This window comes from Rattus norvegicus, chromosome 6, assembly GCF_021556685.1.
Source record: "Rattus norvegicus strain SHRSP/BbbUtx chromosome 6, alternate assembly SHRSP_T2T, whole genome shotgun sequence".
Taxonomy (NCBI): Eukaryota; Metazoa; Chordata; class Mammalia; order Rodentia; family Muridae; genus Rattus; species Rattus norvegicus.
In genome coordinates, this window is record NC_141539.1 from 103,624,508 (window position 1) to 103,643,154 (window position 18,647).

The 18,647-nt window shown below is 34.1% G+C and overlaps 1 protein-coding gene across 28 annotated transcripts in view; it reads left to right on the top strand.

Moving 5' to 3' along the window:
• The window catches only part of Gphn (gephyrin), a 532,330-nt gene that overhangs the window by 306,311 nt on the left and 207,372 nt on the right, over nucleotides 1-18,647 (top strand). For 10 of the 28 annotated variants that reach the window (XM_087554592.1, XM_087554595.1, XM_087554591.1 and 7 more), the window contains one exon: nucleotides 6,889-6,945. The exons of 9 other annotated variants lie outside the window; for them this stretch is intronic. In XM_087554592.1, coding sequence (XP_087410718.1) covers nucleotides 6,889-6,945 — 57 coding nt within the window. Of the gene's footprint in view, nucleotides 1-6,888; nucleotides 6,946-16,159; nucleotides 16,202-18,647 lie in introns of all 28 variants that reach the window. 9 more of the 28 variants (XM_087554597.1, XM_087554604.1, XM_087554600.1 and 6 more) reach the window with 2 other exon arrangements.

Below are 18,647 nucleotides of genomic sequence, written 5' to 3' on the forward strand. Positions count from 1 at the left end.
GTAGCAATGAAGATCCTAGTAAGGGCACCAGTGGAAGGGGAAGCCCTTGGTCCTGCCAAGACTGAACCCCCAGTGAACGTGATTGTTGGGGGGAGGGCAGTAATGGGGGGAGGATGGGGAGGGGAAAACCCATATAGAAGGTGAGGGGGAAGGGTTAGGGGGATGTTGGCCTGGAAACCGGGAAAGGGAATAACAATCGAAATGTAAATAAGAAATATCCAAATTAATAAAGATGGGGGGGAAGAAAATTAGTAAACAGTGCAAAAAAAAAAAAGAACAATGACTTCATGAAATTCTTAGGCAAATAGACGGAATTAGAAGATATCATCCTGAGTGACATAACCAAAAGAACAGACATGGTATGCACTCACTAATAAGTGGATATTAGCCCAAAAGCTCCAAATACCCAAGATACAATTTACAGACCACATGAAGCTCAAGAAGAAGAAAGACCAGAGTGTGGATGCTTCAGGATGTCTTAGAAGGGGAAATAAAGTATTCACAGGAGGAAATATAGAGATAAATTGTGGAGCAGAGCCTGAAGGAAAGGCCATCCAGAGACTGCTCCACATGGATATCCATACCTCATGAAGTTACCAAACCCAGACACTATTGGGGATGCCAATAGGTGCATGCTGACAGGAGTCTGATATAGCTGTTTCCCGAGAGGCTGTGCCAGAGCCTGACAAATACAGAGGCAGGTGCTTGCAGCCAACTATTAGACTAAGAACAGGGTCCCCAATGGAGAAGTGAAAGAAAGGAGTTTGCAACCCCATAGGAAGAACAACAATATCAACCTACCAGAGCCCCCCCCCCCAGAGCTCCCCGGGACTAAATCACTAACCAGAGTACACATGGACCCATGGCTCCAGCCAAATATGTAGCAGAGGATGGCCTTGTTGGACATCAGTGGGAGGAGAGCTCCCTTGGTCCTGTGAAGGTTTCATGCTCCAGTGTAGGGGAATGACTGGGCAGGGAGGCAGAAGAGAATGGGTGGGTGGGTGGAGAAGCACCCTCATGGAGGCAAGGGGTGGGGGAAACTGGGATGGGTATAATATTTGAAATGTAGATAAAGAAAATATCCAATTAAAAATTTGGGGGGAAAGGTGTCTTAACCTAATAGATTTTCTGATTAAATTCAGTCTGAGATTTTTTTTAAAAAGTGTTTATTTCACCTAAGTGTTTCATTTAGGTCAAGGTTGTATCTGTTGAAAGAAATTTTGAATTCTCTTGGTACCCACTAGAACTTAGTGCCAGTTTGAAGATAGGGAAATGAATTATAGAAATTAAAGAAATAGTAAAAAATGTTTTCTAAAACTATGCTTTGTGACACAGGTCTGTCAGAAAACTCAGGGTTAGAAATGGCCTGTTCCATTGTGTAAATGTACCACATTTTCTGTATCCATTCCTCTGTTGAGGGACATCTGGGTTCTTTCCAGCTTCTGGCTATTATAAATAAGGCTATATGAACAGAGTGGAGCATGTGTCCTTGTTACAGTTTGGAGCATCTTTTGGGTGTATGGTACATTTACACAATACAGTACTACTTAGCTTTTAAAAGCAATGACTACATGAAAATCTTAGACAAATGGATGGAACTAGAGAATATCATCCTGAGTGAGGTAACTCAGTCACAAAAGAATATACATGGTATGCACTTACTGATAAGTGGATATTAGCCCAAATGCTTACAATACCTAAGAAAAGATTTACAGATCATATGTTGCCCAAAAAGAAGGATGACCAAAATGTGGACGCTCCATTCCTTCTTAAAAGGGAGAACAAAATATTCACCAAAATATTTACGGGTAGTAATAAAGGGACAAAGAGTGGAGCAGGGACTGAAGGAAAGGTCATCTAGAGACTGCACCACCTGGGAATCCATCCCATATGCAGCCACCAAATCCAGTCACTATTGCTGAGGCCAAGAAGTGTTTGCTGATAGGAACCATTTATGGGGATCTCCTGAGAGGCTGTGCCAGAGCCCTACTGATACAGATGAGCATGGTTGCAGTTAACCATTGGATGGAACAAGGGGACCCCAATGGAGGAGTTAGAGAAAAGACTGCAGGAACGCAAGCGGTTTGCAACATCATAGAAAGAACAACAATATCTACCAACCAGACCCCCTAGAGCTCCCAGGGACTAAACTACCAACCAATGAATACACACGGAGGGACCTATGGCACCAGCCACATATGTGGCAGAGGATGGCACTGCCCAGCATCAATGGGAGGAAAAGCCTTTGGGTCTGTGAAGGCTCATTTCCCCAATGTAGATTAATGCCAGGGTGTTGAGGTTGGACTGGGGTGGGTGGGTGGATGTGTGGGTGGGTGGGTGGGTACAGGAGCATCCTCATAGAAACCAGTGGAGGGTGGAGGTGGTATGGGAGAGGGGAAAGGGTGATAACATTTGAAATGTAACTGCATAAAATAAAATCATTTAATAAAAGCAAATAGCCCATTCAGAATTAATTCTGCTGTTTAATCTGAATCATTATAAGTTTCATCAGTGAAACCATTCTTAGAACTTCATATTATAAAGTGATAGCTTTCCTAAAATAGATATTTTGTGGCCCACGTATCAGAATTATCAACTATTCATTCTATTTTAATTGAAAAAAAGGCATAGGTTAATTGAAAAATTCACTCAGGGAAAATTTTAGTGTACAATATATATCAAACTCCATTATAAGCCAACAATACAGTCATAATTCAGCTAATTTGGATATCAAACTTTACAGGAAATCTTTTTGTTTGTTAGAGCCCTTGTAGGCATGGAGCAAAAAAGTAAGGTGATTAAAAATGAAAAAAGAGACCTTTCAAAAACAAATTCATGTAGTAAGGACAGATGAACAATATCATATCCTTACAAGAAATTGTCTAAAAATGTGAAACATCAAATATTGTCATCAGGTTCATTGCTGTTTTAAATTATTGTCAGTATACTGCAGTAGTAGTGCCATGAAAATATGAGATTGGGTGTCTGTATAGTGTGCACAGAAAGTCACTGAGGGGAAATGAGAGAATCCAACATTTTTGTTTTAGCCAATCATCTCTTCTAGAAGTTGACAAAAGAAATTATGAAAGAGGCCAGATTGAGCATCTATAACTCAAAACCCAGAAGAAAAATCAGAAATATTTTATGTGATTGACTTGTCATAAGTTTCATATTTCAGAGCATTTTTATTTCAAGGTAGAGATATTAAATCAATAGTCTATATAGATGTTCAACCAAAAAAGATCTCTAAATGTTTAAGGACTTCTGCTCCGAAGCACACTGAATAATATTTAGTCAACTTCTATAATCACAGTGCATAGTATAACTTAACTTCTCTCAATAAAAATTCACTTTATAGAAAAGTAGAGTAAAAGTAGATGAGACTCTCAATGTCAGGGAGAAAAGTAAACCGATTCCTGATGCTGCTCTGCTATGCCTTCTCTTTCTCATTAGAAAATAAATAGTTGAACTAACTATAAATTTATTTCTTACTAGTCTGTTACAATTCTCTATTAAAATTTGACTAGAATAAGTTAGAGCACTGAGTTTTAAGTCTGTTGATTTCATGTAGAAAAGGCAGGTCCCTCAGAAAGCATCTGTCCTGAAAGCATGAGCATCTGAGTTTGATCCCCAGAACTCAAGTTTCACAAAAGGAAAAAGTGAGGGCTTTGCTATAGATACTCGAATCCTGGAGTGGTGATGACATGCAAATCTCTAGGCCCTTCTGGAGAGTTTGACTACTAGGTGATTTCTAGGACAATGAAAGACCTGTCTCCAAACTGAGGAAATGCTCCTGTGATTATCCTACGGCCTTCATACACCCATGAACACACAAACACACCTAAACATACAGTCTACTAATTTCACTTTTTCCTCTTTCTGAATTTTTTCTCCATAAGATACTATTATCTGTTTCTATATTCACAAAAAAATTCACATGAAACTTAAATTGCATGTCCTTCTATCTTTGAGAACTGTGTTGATTGTATTAAGTTGTTTTTCTATAATAACTTCAAAGACTGTTTTCATAAAATTGATTTCTAACACATACTTTCCTTTATAAAATGTCCATTTATTAATGAAAAGAAGAGGCCATATATTTGAACAGAGCAAGGAAAGATTTATAGGAGTGCTTTGAGAGAAGAGTGAAATGGTGTAATTATATTACAATATCAAAAATTAAGAAAAAATATATCATCACTGAACTTTATTTTCATTTCCCATATCCAAATACTAATCTGGTCCAACCCTGCTAGCATCGAATATCAAATAAGACTAGATGTGTAGACTGTTAAATTCTGTACTCACACTTGAATTTGTAATGGAAACAATTTAGAAAAAACACTTTTTGGAAACAATTTAGAATCCATAACTGGTATAACCTTGAAGAGAACACATCATGCTACCAACCTAATATGATGCTGATGCTAAGATTTAGACAAAAACGGCACTGCAGAAAATTGTAATTTCTTGAACTTCTAAATGTTTTTAGAAAGCAATATGAGTCATTATGTTACTCATTTTTATAGGAAACTACCAGGAATATCTTTTTAATCCAGGCACTGTAAGTCTCCACTTAAAGTAAAAAACAGCCTTTGGGGTAAGAAGTTTTTTGAGATAAAAGAACGTAAAGAAGAGCGTGTGTCCTTGTTATAGGTCGGTGCATCTTTTGGGCGTATGCCCAGGATTGGTATTCCTGGGTCCTCAGACATCCAATAAAATAAAAAAATATTTAGAAAACAAGAATGTAAAGAAGAGAATGACTAGATGTTGGGAACTGACAGAATTCTTTCTCCACTGCAGTTTTCCTCAGTTATTTCTAAATGTGGCAATTCTATACGTAAGGGACCTCGAAAATTCCACCAGAGATTTCCTAAAACTGATAAACAACTTCAGCAAACTGGCTGGATATAAAATTAACTCAAACAAATCAGTAGCCTTCCTCTACTCAAAGAATAAACAGGCTAAGAAAGATTTGAGGAAAACGACACCCTTCACAATAATCACAAACAATATAAAATACCTTAGTGGGACTCCAACCAACCAAGTGAAAGATCTGTATGACAAGAACTTAAAGTCTCTGAAAAAAGAAATCAAAGATTTCAGAAGATGGAAAGATCTCCCTTGCTCGTGGAGTGACAGGATTAGTATAGTAAAAATGGCCAACTTGCTGAAAGCAGTCTACAGATCAATGCAATCCCCATCAAAATTCCAACTAAATTCTCCATAGAGTTAAAAAAGAGCAACTTGCAAATTCATTTAGAATAACAAAAAATACAGGATAGCAAAAACTATGTTCAACAATAAAGGAACTTCTAGGGGAATCACTATCCCTGACCTCAATCTGTATTGCAGAGCAATAGTGATAAAAACTGTATTGTATTGGTACAGAGACAGGCAGGTAGATTACCCTCATAGCAGCAGAGAGTGGGAGGATGGGTTAGGGGGGTTCCTGAGGAGAAACTGGGAAAGGGGATAACATTTGAAATGTAAATAAATAAAATATACAATTAAAAAGAAAGAAAAATGAAAAGTGATTCTTTATCCTTCTGCCAAAACAGCTAATGAGGAAAAATGTGTAAAAACTATTCCTTTTCAATGCTGCTGTAATTCTTATGTATAAAGATGCTTGTGATTTGTTTTTAGGGTTTTTTTGGGGGGGGGTCATTTGTTTTTTCCAAATAGGAATACTATTTCCTCAATATTCCCCAATAACCTATGTATGCTATTCTGGGACATCCTAAGAGTAATCTATACCCTTCTTTCAGGGAATAAAATCTGTAATATACTCAGTTATATTATTTTCCTAAGGAGGTTAACAGCTAGGACTCATCATTGTGCAGATAGCTGTGCTGTGTGCCGACAAGGATGTCTTAAACAGGTAACGTGTTCCATGCTCCATGCTTTGAGATTGACGCTGCCTCCAAGTGAAGTACAGGAGTGAGTGCAAAGTCACTGTGTCTGGACCGTGTGTGTTGACTTTCATGTACCTTTTTAAACTCATAACGGTATGAATGAGAAATTTACAAAATAGCGAGAGAGAGAGAGAGAGAGAGAGAGAGAGAGAGAGAGAGAGAGAGTGAGTCTGTGTGTGATGCGTGCAGAGAATGGGCAGAGAGAGAATGCACATACAAGCAGAGTATCCCTGCGTAATTCAGTCTAGCCTTGAATTTGAGATTATCCTGCTTACCCCAACCTCCTTAGAACTAAGATTGTAAGTACACACCACCACACCAGACTTTACTTCCCTTGTTTTTTGCTGAGAGAAAATTTCAGATGAAATATGAAAAAAAAACTTTGAAGGAATGAATATATCGAACACTGGTCTGGCATTAAAATTTTCTGGTTTGGCAGCATGATTGTTTAATTGGGAATCACAATGACAGCTGAGCCAGCTGTATGCTTGGGTTGGCAAGTGGACGAGCCTCACTGTCACCAGTAAGGACGATGCTTCTTGGAACTGATTTTTTCACTTAAAGCACACTAAAGTTTCTTGTCATGCCATTGATGTTTTCTGATATTGCAGTAGAATAGACATTTAAACACTGAAAGAGGAAACATGCATAGGTATATTTGTAATTCTTTGTTTTTTGTAAGCTAAATGCAAATGTAACACTACTCCAGATACTGCTTCATCAGAAGTTCCCAAGATAACCAAAAGTAAGTGCCAATTTCCTCCTCTCAGGAATAGTGCCGTACCAGAAACTGAACTCTAGAGATCTGTTTGCAGAGCATGTCATAGCATCTGGGGTCAGTAACTCCTTGGTCTTATGAGAGGAGCTTAAGTCAATTGATGTATTGCATGTACTGCTTACTAATGTGTAGAAAAAAATTTAAGTTCACTTTTTTCTTTATTCTGTCTTTTTTACCCATCTTCCCTCATTGTAGCAAATTAGACGGCCGGATGAAAGCAAAGGAGTTGCTAGTAGAGTTGGATCCCTCAAAGTAAATATGTTTCTAACATTTTTTGGCAAGATTTTGTCTATAGCCTACACTTCTTCCTTTTTGGAGGGTGGAGGGAGGAAGGGGGCTTTTTTCATTTTTCACCATCCCATTTTTTATTTTATTATTTTTATTGGCTGTTGGGTCATACTATTTCGTTTTGTTTTGTTTTGTTTTCAGCTACACATAGAGCAACCAGCTGAAGGCAAGCTGCCAAATAACTAGCTTTAAAAGGCACCACAAACAAGAAAGGGCAACTGCCTCATTTCATGTGCCTGCAATTTGGGGCTCTAGAGTAAACCGTTCCTCTGACTGATGTCACTGATTATGCGTTAAGATTCCTCTTAAACAAAAAAACCTATATATTTTTAGAATGTCACCTTCAGTTTTAACCTACTTTATAAAAAATAGTGAATTTTATTTTAGTTTGATTACCAACTTAATTCATTCCAAAATAAAATTGCGAGTTCATAGCATATTGAATATATACATGTTAAGAACTAGAAATGCCTTATGATGCCAGTAAAATCAACCCATATACAGCTTTTAGTCTTAATGCAGTCTTAGTGCCTTTGCTCTTTTTAATCTTTAAAAGTTAATGTAACATTAGGCCACAACAATAAATATTAACCCACTTTATACATAATCTACTAATGCACAGTTAAGGTTTCCAATTTGATGATCCTATTTGGTACTGCATAAATGCCACGTAGTCAATATGTATTGGGCACTTTATTTGTTTATTTATTTAGTTACATTTACTTAATTACTTAGTTACTTATTTAAGTACAATAAACAATTTAAAATATTTACCCACAAATACTCACTGTCTGCTTTTAATGATGCCATCATAAATACAAGTTAGAAAATTGTTTGCTGTAAAACTAGGTGAAAATTAAATTAACCATTATTTTTGTATCTCAATCCCAAACAGCATCAACAGGAGTAGCAAATAGTAAATTAGTGAAAATGCACTGGGATGTCATAAAATCCATAACTATATTAAAACCTAATTAACTCGGTCACTTCAAAATTTTGTATACTCCAATTTACTTTCATTTAACAGTTTGAAAGACAAATTTCTATACTCTTTCCTGCCCTTGATTCTTCTGCCTTCTAAGTTTGACTTTTTTGTTGTTTGTGAGTATGTGCAAACATGAATGCACATTGATGAATTTGTGTTTGTATGTCTGTGTTCTTTATTAGGAAAAGCCATCCTTCGTGTTTCTTAACATTGCCTCATAGTGGAGAGTTCTGTAAAGTTGCCTCTTTAAAGGATGGGACATGTGATTGTGTGCTGATTTCAAAAATAGGATACTTAACATTGTTCACTCAGTAAAAATAGTGATATACCAATAGCATTCTTCCCTGAATCATACTTTCCTTTGCCTGAAGGAGACAAAAAGTCTATTGTATATACCATTGATTATGACACTGATTCGGCTAAGAAGGTACAATATAAAGTTCTAAAAATGATTGATAGCAAACTAAACTTAAAAATGGCGTCTATAACTGTAATTCCTGATATAAGATAATTTGCATGTCTGAGTGAATGTGTGTAACAGAAGTTCAGTTTTAAGATTTATAGACCTTAAAGTTATACTGTCTATGTTTACGTGTTTATAACTTTCACTACATACTTAAGACTAACACTATATCATAGTTCAGCCAGTGTGTTTCGGTATGGATGCAACCATAGATTGAACACTGTGCTTGGGGAAAGCAGCAAATTTTCTGGTCTTTAAATATGTTTGTACTATGTATCCTTTCAAGTAGAAAATTTTAGAATGAATATCCAGGAGATTATAAAACTAGTTATAATATTTATGTAACTATTTTTAGTAAAAAAAAAGATTTTATTTGAACTAAATAAAATGTTGGCTTTCTAGTCACAAGGTTAGAGAAAATGTTATATTCTTTTTTTTTAATTTATTTAATACTTAATAATAATTCTTTGGTTTGCGGGCAAACATCCCCCTCCCCCCTCCCCTTCCTTATGGGTGTCCCCCTCCCAACCCTCCCCCCATTGCCGCCAACAGTCTAGTTCACTGGGGGTTATTCTTATGCTAAAGAAAAACCTGTAATATTTAGAAAAGTTTGCCAAAAGAAGTGAGAAATGTATAATGCTCTGATTTATTTTTAAAAGTAAAACTGAAAAGAAGACAAGTTGCTGTTTTGATTCAGGTTCTGACATTTTCTTGTAGCTCTATCAAAAGCTGAAGGAACTCAGAAGTCACATAGAAGTTACTGTGAAAGGACATGCTCTCCGAGTAAATGTTTGGTTTCACTGGTTGATGTTTCCCCACTAAGATTTTCTGCTAACAGGAATTCTATGTGGGACTGATTTGTCCTCTCATCTCCAGCTCTTCTGCTTCCTGTCTTACCTCTTTCTTTCTCTTTTAGCTCTGGCTTCACACTCAAGTTTATAAAATCAAGGTTAAATTTGAAGTATAAAAGACCTGCAAGTCACACACCTAACATTACTGTTGATTTAATAACATTATGGCCCAAATAAGAACTTTTCAAAATCAGTACTTAAATAATGATATACTTTTTAAAAGGCTTTTTCATGTGCTATTAATTTAGCGCTTATCCACTTGACTATGTATTTCACCTATTTCTGAATGTGTCAGCAAAATTAGAAAATAATGCCTGTATCTAAGAAGTAAAGACAAGGTGATTCAATTTTAGTTTTCAAAGAAAATTATCATTTTTGACTGTCATGAATAATTTGATTAGTAGATGCACTTGGCCAGGGTTAATAAGACTTCTTTAAACTCAGTTACCTTTGTAGTAATGATGTCATGTTTTGATTTCAAGGAATTTTAGCAGCAAACAGCTTTACCAGGAATGCTTTTATGTAGCATCTTGTAAATGCGTGAACAAAGGCCCATATATGCAAGACATCTCTTGAAAGAGAACACTAGTTTAGAGACATGCAATATTGTACATGCATCATCTAGCCACTCACTAGCAACATTTTTGTAACAGCTAATTAAACTTTTAAAATACTTAGCCTTCTCTTTAAATGCATTTTTTCTAAAAATTAATCATTTCTAAAATGAAAATATAAATATGACAATAAACAGTAAATAATACTAAATAATTTATGTTTTATCCTGACCCCCCATTCCTAGGGCTTCTATAAATGTTTCTAGGACTCTAGCTCCTGGATTTAATTCTCCTGAGATTGCTGCCTTTCATTTAATTTACACTGCTATATTATTTTTCACATGAAAATATAGTTAAAGTTCATTACCTTATATCTCAGCTTATTGTGATCATAGTCTACATATTATATTACATATTACATTTATCATTATTAAGGTAAAGAATGTTTCTCTAATATCAGTTATTAACTTTTATATATTTATTTATTTATTTATTTATTTTAGTTATTAACTTTTAAAAGCTAAAAAGAGATAATACATTATCTTTAAAGACAGTCCATCTTTGTGTATTACTACAATTCTATGAATCTTCTATATTAACTACTAGAATCCATGATACTGTCATTGATATAAAAATGTTAGTATAAATTTTATGACTAAAGTAATCTGAACATCACTACATAAAAAAACATAAGAAATATACCATTAATAAATTAATAAATAATATGGACATTAATAAATAATATATTTAGGGTCATATTCTTTCCAGATTAATTATAAGGAACATTTTTCCTCCAGCTAAACTAACACTACAAAGTTTAAATTTGCTAAGGAAGGTCTACATGCTAAGAAGTTGGTAATAAGAATAGGACTAAATTTTAAAAATTGATACTTTATAAATTGTTGTAGCTCATTCACTTATCACTTTATATTTTTCAACTACTATATTTCTTCATAATGAGAACTCTCACTATCTTCATTGTTTTCTTCCTTTCAGTTAAAAAATACATTGTCCTAATTGCCTATTTTCTTAAATATGAGCTATATTATTTTTTATGTTGTTGTATTTTTTATTAGATATATTTCTTTACTTACATTTCAAATGGTATTCCCTTTCCTTGTTTCCTCTCCATAAGTCCCCATCCCCACCACCGCCATATTGGTGCTCCCCCCATCTACTCCCTTACCGGCAACCCCCAACATTCCCCTGCACTGGGGGTCCAACCTTGGCAGGAGAGATGGCTCAGCCGTTAAAGGCTAGGCTCACAACCAAAAATATAAGAACTATATTATTTTTAAGTAATCTTATTAACTACCCTAGTTACCTAATGAATAAGTCATTAGCCTCCTAAAAACTATTTTTAAAATAGTATCTTTGGTTAGTGAATTTAGTGGATAAAACATGCAGATAAAATTTCAGGCAAATGTTGTGTTCTTCTTTAATTCCTATTGTCTATGTACATCATAAAATATATTATGCACATAAAAATCATTGCTTAAAAATAAAATATTTTGTATAATATCAGAAAAAGTTAGCAGATTTTGGTTCTAAACGGTATTGGCAAACAAAGACCATTCAATTTTGTGAAGCTTTATTGCAAATATTATAAAAATATAATTTAACTCATTGAAACACTGAAGAATATTTCAGTAAGGTGAAAGATTAAAGATCTTTGTTTCCATTTATATATTTACTTGGAAGTAGAAAGTGTTATTTTAGAACTGTAAGTTAGAGATAGAATTAAATCATTGCTGCTCCAATTGTGGTGACAAATACATTATTTTACACAAAGGATAGATCCCTGAATTAACCCTGAAATTTTGTGAATGATACTAAATTTTATTTATTTCTTAGGTAAATGTCTATTTTTTGTCCTTCATTATATTTGCTGTTTCTTAAGAAATAATAGAATGAACATTAGAAACACTAAAGTGGGTTTTTAGCAATTGTAATAGTACAACTATTGTTAATAATATATAATCAAAGCTTTCTTACATAAATCATTTCAAAATATACTATACACCTTTAGAATTATGAGTTGCTGACAGTAATGAACAAAGAAAACTACATACATTAATTTCCATTTAATCAAATGTATGAACCTAGAAGATAATATTAAAACTAATATTCAAGACTAAAGGCTACTACAGACACTTTTACAAGTAGGAAAACAGGATAAAATAATCAATCTATGCTTTGTATCCACAATATAATTCAAGCTAAGGTGAACTTACTTTGTTGAGGAGCAGTTAGAACAAGGAGAATCTTAGTATTAAGATATTCAGGAAGAATACTAGATACATGGTTATAAAATATGAAAAAAACAGGAAAGGAATACAACTATTCATTATTTGGAATTATTGTGCTTTTATTATATACTCTGTATAGGAACATGGTAAATTAGTGTTCAACTATAAAACTAGATTTGTTCATTTTTAAAAGTTTCGGGAGACAACTCATAAAAAACGATTGCTGGAATATAAACTAAAAAAACAAGATGAATATAATAACTAGCAATTGTTGGTTGACATGTTAATGTAAGCAAAGGAATGACATTTAAAGTGTAAAGAAAAGGTCAGTCAGGGCACAAGAATTTCACCAAAAATGAACTGCTTTTTGGTAGATTTTTCTTTTTTTAAGATTTATTTATTTATTATATATGAGTACATTGTAGCTGCCTTCAGACACATCAGAAGTGGCCATCGGATCTCATTACAGATGGTTGTGAGCCACCACGTGGTTGCTGGGAATTGAACTCAGGACCTCTGGAAGAGCAGTCAGTGCTCTCAACTGCTGAGCCACCTCTCCAGCCTGGTAGATTTCTTTTAAATCAGAATTAAACCATTTTTTAAAGCCTTTTATTTAGCGATTTTTGGTTATTTAAGAATTTAATTTCTTGCATTCTAAAGTAGAATTTTTATTAAATAAGCCATGTGAGTGATGAATTGGATTATTGGAATTTTTTATGTGTTTAACTGGTATTTTCATTCCAGCCTTACCTCTGAATTACTATACTATATTTTTATATGCTAGTATCTATTATTGGGAGATTCTATACATAACACATTCATTTAAGGTGAGTTCTGTGAATCACAGCCTGGAAAACTACATCCCATGGGTTAAATCCTACTTCTTTAAAGAGCCATACACTAAGAATTACTGTTTTTAAATGAAGGCAATAGACATATTTCATGTGAAATTATATGAGTATGTTCTAAAATAAGTATTTATTGAAATGTTTATTCATTTAAATACGGTCTTCAAGTGTATTCAAGCTACAACAGAGCTTTAAATGGTTGAAGCACAGATCACATGGCTCAAAAGAACTGAAATGCTTACTCTCAGATATTTTCCAGTCAAAATTTGCTAAGTACTCTTAAAACAGGCTCGTGTATCAATTGCATAGACACAGTATGTCATGATATACTTGTACTTTAGAGTTGAGAAAAGGAGAGGTGATTATTTTTCAAATAGTACTTTCAGGTCACTGTGCATGGAAAAACATTAAGAGATTGTAACCAAATTAAAATTTTTTGTATCAAAACCGAAAAGATAATAAAAGTGATGACTAACAGTTAAAAGTATTGTCCTCACAGACCCACATTCAGTTTCCAGAAACATACACTGGTTTTCTCAAAATTTGACTTCATTTCCTTGGAATCAGATGCCTCTGGCCTTCATGGATACCTGTACTCATGTGCACATACCCATACATGAGCATTTAAAATATTTAAATAAAAAATCAAAATATCTTAAAAGTGTAACCTTTCATAGTTTTGTACTTAATTTTACATTAATTACTCTCATATATAGCCAACATACTCAACAGGTGTATACACATAAGCCCACAGAATTTCTGTTAATACTTCAAATATGGGTACTGTCATACAGAGTATTGACTATAAATTTCTGCTGGATGTGAACCTTATAAGAATTTGGACTGTAACACTAAAGTTCATTATTCTCCTAAACTTTCTAAAAATATTTTAGAGTGTTTTGTACATTGTATTTTTATGTTCATTACCTCATTATATATGAGGAAAGATGACATGATCACCTTTTAGTTTCTGATGAATTAACTATATGAACTTACTGTAAATCTCATGTCGTTCAAAGGAAATTTTAAAAATGTGACATAGGTACCTTGATATGATCAGGCAACACATTATACTTTTAATAAATAGATTGAGGAATATAAAATGAGTCTGCATTTAGACCTATTAGCTAATATTGACCAGGAGGACATTAATGATGGAGCATTACTCCTTACATGAGCAAACAATCAGCAGACTTTATTACTTGGACAATTTGTTTACCCAGAATTACTTTCTTTAGGCACATATCTGTGTCAGTCCTCATCAATAAAACATTGTTTGAGCTCCCTGTTTCTTCTGTTTGATAAGCTAACATTTAATAGTCAATATCTTGGGTTTGTTTACCACTTGTTTAGAGTAATTATATAAAATCCGACTCTTGTAAATGATCTGTCATGAATATGACCACTTTTTTAATAATGGTAACAATAATTCAGTCTTAAGAATACTATTCAAAATGGGCTAACTTTACTAATTTTCACAGTATTAAAATTCTCTTGATGTGAAAATACTTAATACTTAGATTTCATTTGTACTAAATTTATCCTATGCTTCAAATCAAAAGATAAAACTTTCTTTTGATAATATACCTAAACATTTGAAGTAGAAGTATAATATCTATAAGGTGTGTGATGCACAACATGGAATTGATTGACTTAAATCAAAACTAAGATGCAAATGATAACTCTGCTTAATAAATTAGTTCTTATGTCAACTAGGAATTGGATAGAAACAAGACAAAATTCTCAAACTATTTTAAACAGAACAAGCATGCAAGACAAGATTTTCTTAGAACTATCATTTTTCTAAAGAAAATTTAATGCACAAAGTTGAAAAGATGTTTCATTTTTTTAATGGACAAAGTCAAACATTTTAGAAACTACCTCAAAGCATAAGGTGACAATGATAATTTTATATCAAATCTGTAAGACAATAAATTTAAAAGGCTTAGGAAACCACTTTGCTTTTAGTGAAAGGTGGGAAAGAGTTCATATTTTCCTTAATTCAATAAATACTTCATGGGCATCTACTGTTTTCTGCTGTTATATGTGTTAAGAATATATTAACCAGCTAATCTGATAAGGTTGCTTCTGATTTATCTGCTTCAACATCCTTTTCAATTCCATACAGTTAACTTTGTATTCTGAAAATACATACAGAACTTTATGTCTAAAAACTGCATCAGTAACTGTTTCAGCTTCTGTGGCACAATGAAAATTAATATAGGAAGAAGCCACAAAATTTAACATGTTGGCATCACAACCAAAATGTTGAGTGGAAGGCAGAGCATTACTAGTTCAAAGTTGTAAGAGTCAACCTGCTGTGATAGTACTGTGGTGCTAACAACTCAGGAGCCTGAAGCAGGAGAATCACCTGAGCTCAATGACAGCCAGGAACAGGGCTTGACCAGGGAAATCATGAAGGTTAAACATGCCTTTAGGTATAAAATAGCTATTTTTTAAACGTCATTGAGGTGGCAAACACCTGACATCCTAACATGGACATGGACTACATAGTAAGTTCTAGTAAAGCCTGAACCAAATAGCCCAACTCCATCCAAAATACAAGGGGATGGAGGAAAGGAGACACACACTAAACACTTACTAAAAGTTATGGTGGAGAAAACTTAAATTCTATGGGATTAAAATATATATTAAGAAAGGGAGGGTTGAGGATTTAGCTCAGTGGTAGAGCGCTTGCCTAGCAAGTGTAAGGCCCTGGGGTTTGGTCCTCAGCTCCGGAAAAAAAAAAAGAATTAAAGAAAGAAGGGAATTGTTTATTAATACTAAAAATGAGTAAGAAGAAAGTGTATCAGATTGCTTAAACCGACTTTCCTGGAGACTTTACAGAGTGGTATAAAGATGTACAGTAGATACACAGCCAATGGAGGTCATTGTGACACCACAGAAAAACATGTTTGGTCTTTGCGTTCACCCTTAAATGAGCCTCTTCTCAACAAGTTCATACCCTAACCTGTCTGAGTAGATGAATCATCTCTATAATTGTATTTTTTACCAAATTAGGGAGCTGGATTTTGAGGTTTCTTTGGGTTTTTTGATTATGAGTTTCTTCTTCAAACAACTTGAGTCTTGAGTATGTCCCCTTGTGAGGCTGTTCTGTTATTTATATGGCAAATTTGTTGGTAATAAAGCCATGTAAACCTTCTGAGACCCTCACTATTCTGTCATTTCCTCTTTAACAGTGTTTTCTTTTCTCCACTGCAAAACCAGGCTCGGCTTCCCTCGTGCTCATCTACCTATAGTGTATCTGAGGTACATTTTGCACGTGTCTTTTTACATGGTCAATAACATGCTCCTCGCACTCACCTGTTTTTTGTTTTTTTGTTTTTTTGGGGGGGGTTGGTTTTTTTTGTTTTTTGGTTTTTTTTTTTTTGCCTTAATTTATTTTGCCTTGCACTTTGCCCTTGGCTGAAAGGGAAGAGGGTATCAGAGGAGAAAGTCACCAGTGTTAGGGAGAAATTTCTATACTACACTGTTGTCAGAATAACTTGACTTCCAATAGTCTTTGTATCACACTGAAATAGCCAAAACCCCAATAACCAACTTGATTTTTACTGCTACCTTATTCTTCAATAGTTTCTCCAAGCCAGATAATTTACTTTTGAGGTTATATTGTTTAAAGAAGATTCTACTTTGAACATATATGTGTCTATTACTGGTACTGAAGATTTGAATTAAATTAGTAAAGATCCCTTCCCATTATCCAAACACTTCCAAAAGCATCCAGAATTGACTGTTAAAGGTGGAAAAACTGAGGAAAAGCTAACTATTTCACTTACATTTGTGTAAAATGAAAGATGTGTTCCTTCTTGGAAAATCAGATTACTTATCCAGGCAGTGGTGGCATAAAGCTTTAATTCCAGGACTCAGGAGGAAGAAGCAGGTGGATTTTTTAACTTCAATGCCAACCTAGACTACAGAATGAGTTCCAGGACATTAAGGGTCTCACAGAGAAACCCAGGGGAATGTAGGGAATCAGTTACTTAGGTTTCCTTGGTGCTTGTTCTTTCTTCAAATTCTTTTCACATAGATTGTATTAGTTAGGAGAATCATGTTCTTTAATAATATACATATTAAAATTATTAGACCTATGTTCTTCTCTTCTTGAGGTTTCATTTCCCTTTCCTGTTGTGCTAAACAACAGCATACTGAATTTTTGCATTTTTATAAAGTGTGTGTCCAAATATTCTTAACATGCTTTGATTGTATAAAGGCATATCTGCCTTCCAAAGCAGGACCAAGCTGGAGCAGATGTTAAGAAAAAGTATATAACTCTAAAGAAAGAAATTACTCATGATTTGAAAATACTGTGTTTTTTGCAGCATAACATTTTTATACTATTTGTAGACCAGTATTAAGTTCGTTTGTGCAGAAAAACAAAATAGCCTCTTTAGGTTTCAAATTTTAGAATGTTTCAAAAGATATAATTTAACTAAATTCATATCCTAGCAATGTTGGATTTATTGGATTAGTAAAGTACAGTCGTCCTGTTTAATTTTTATTTTCTAACTTAAAGCTATCAATGACTTTTTTCTCTTATACCTGACTTTGCAAAAAGAACTTTTTGTCAGCAAAGAAAGCATTTCTTCACAAAATTGTTTATATTAAAAACATACTAGAATACAACAAAGAGAACATGAAGAACTTAAGAAAAGTGCCATAAAAATAATGCAAAACTTGGAACTTCTAATAGGAAAGATATACAGATCTGTACAACAGACTATACAAAGCCATCTGTATTCTTTCTTTTGACCTTTTCTTTGTCATTTTGTTCTAGTGAGCAAATAATGCTTGGGACCTAATGGTAACAGCTTTACTATAAGCATATTCTAGCCATGTGTATGTGCCCCTGTCATCATAAGTGAGGTTTCACATAAGCTGAGGCAGTTTTAATCGGGTTGTATAAATATTTGTCATAAGTAGACATTCACATCAATATGTATGGAAGATTTAGACCAACAGTTATCTTGGAAACGATGTTCTTATTGGGGATCTTGGTTATTTCCATGAAGATGAAAAATTACTTTCTTCTTGAAAAATTATCGTGGAAATGATTAATAAAAGATAAATTGACTATGATACCAACAAGAACTTTTTGAAAGTTCATCCTATCATTACATTTCTATAGGCCTTTTCTTTAATACCACAGGCATATGACTCCCTGTGTAACAAATATATAACACATTTCTTTCTGCCACCTCATCTAGGCAATTCTCCATTTCTCATGAGAGTGTATAAGAAGGCTACCATTGGCATCATCTCCAATTACAGCCTACAGCATCCATCAGGGTATAATGTTCTCTGTGACACCATGTGTGCAGCAGGGCCCTCTGATTTGAATGTAGAACTGACATTGGGGACTTTGTATGCAGTGGCATTTGCTCCATGACATTCAGTTCTTATAGCAACTTAGACTCCATGTGGGTTTGTTTTTCTTTCATTGTGACATATGGGCTCTCCTTAGTTGTCACAAAGTGTGTTTCTCACTTGTCCTTTGTGATTTTCTCTAGTCTTCTCTGTCATCCTTCTGTCTCTTGTTTATATGCAAACCATTAAAATAAGAACAAATATAAATTTAATATTCATGGTAATCACTTGCACAGAAATTATGTTCTATATTGTTTTCTTTAAAACTGGTAGTTATTTATAAACCTTAATTAGACTTTTTCATCATCTTTTTATTATCTTATTTATTTAC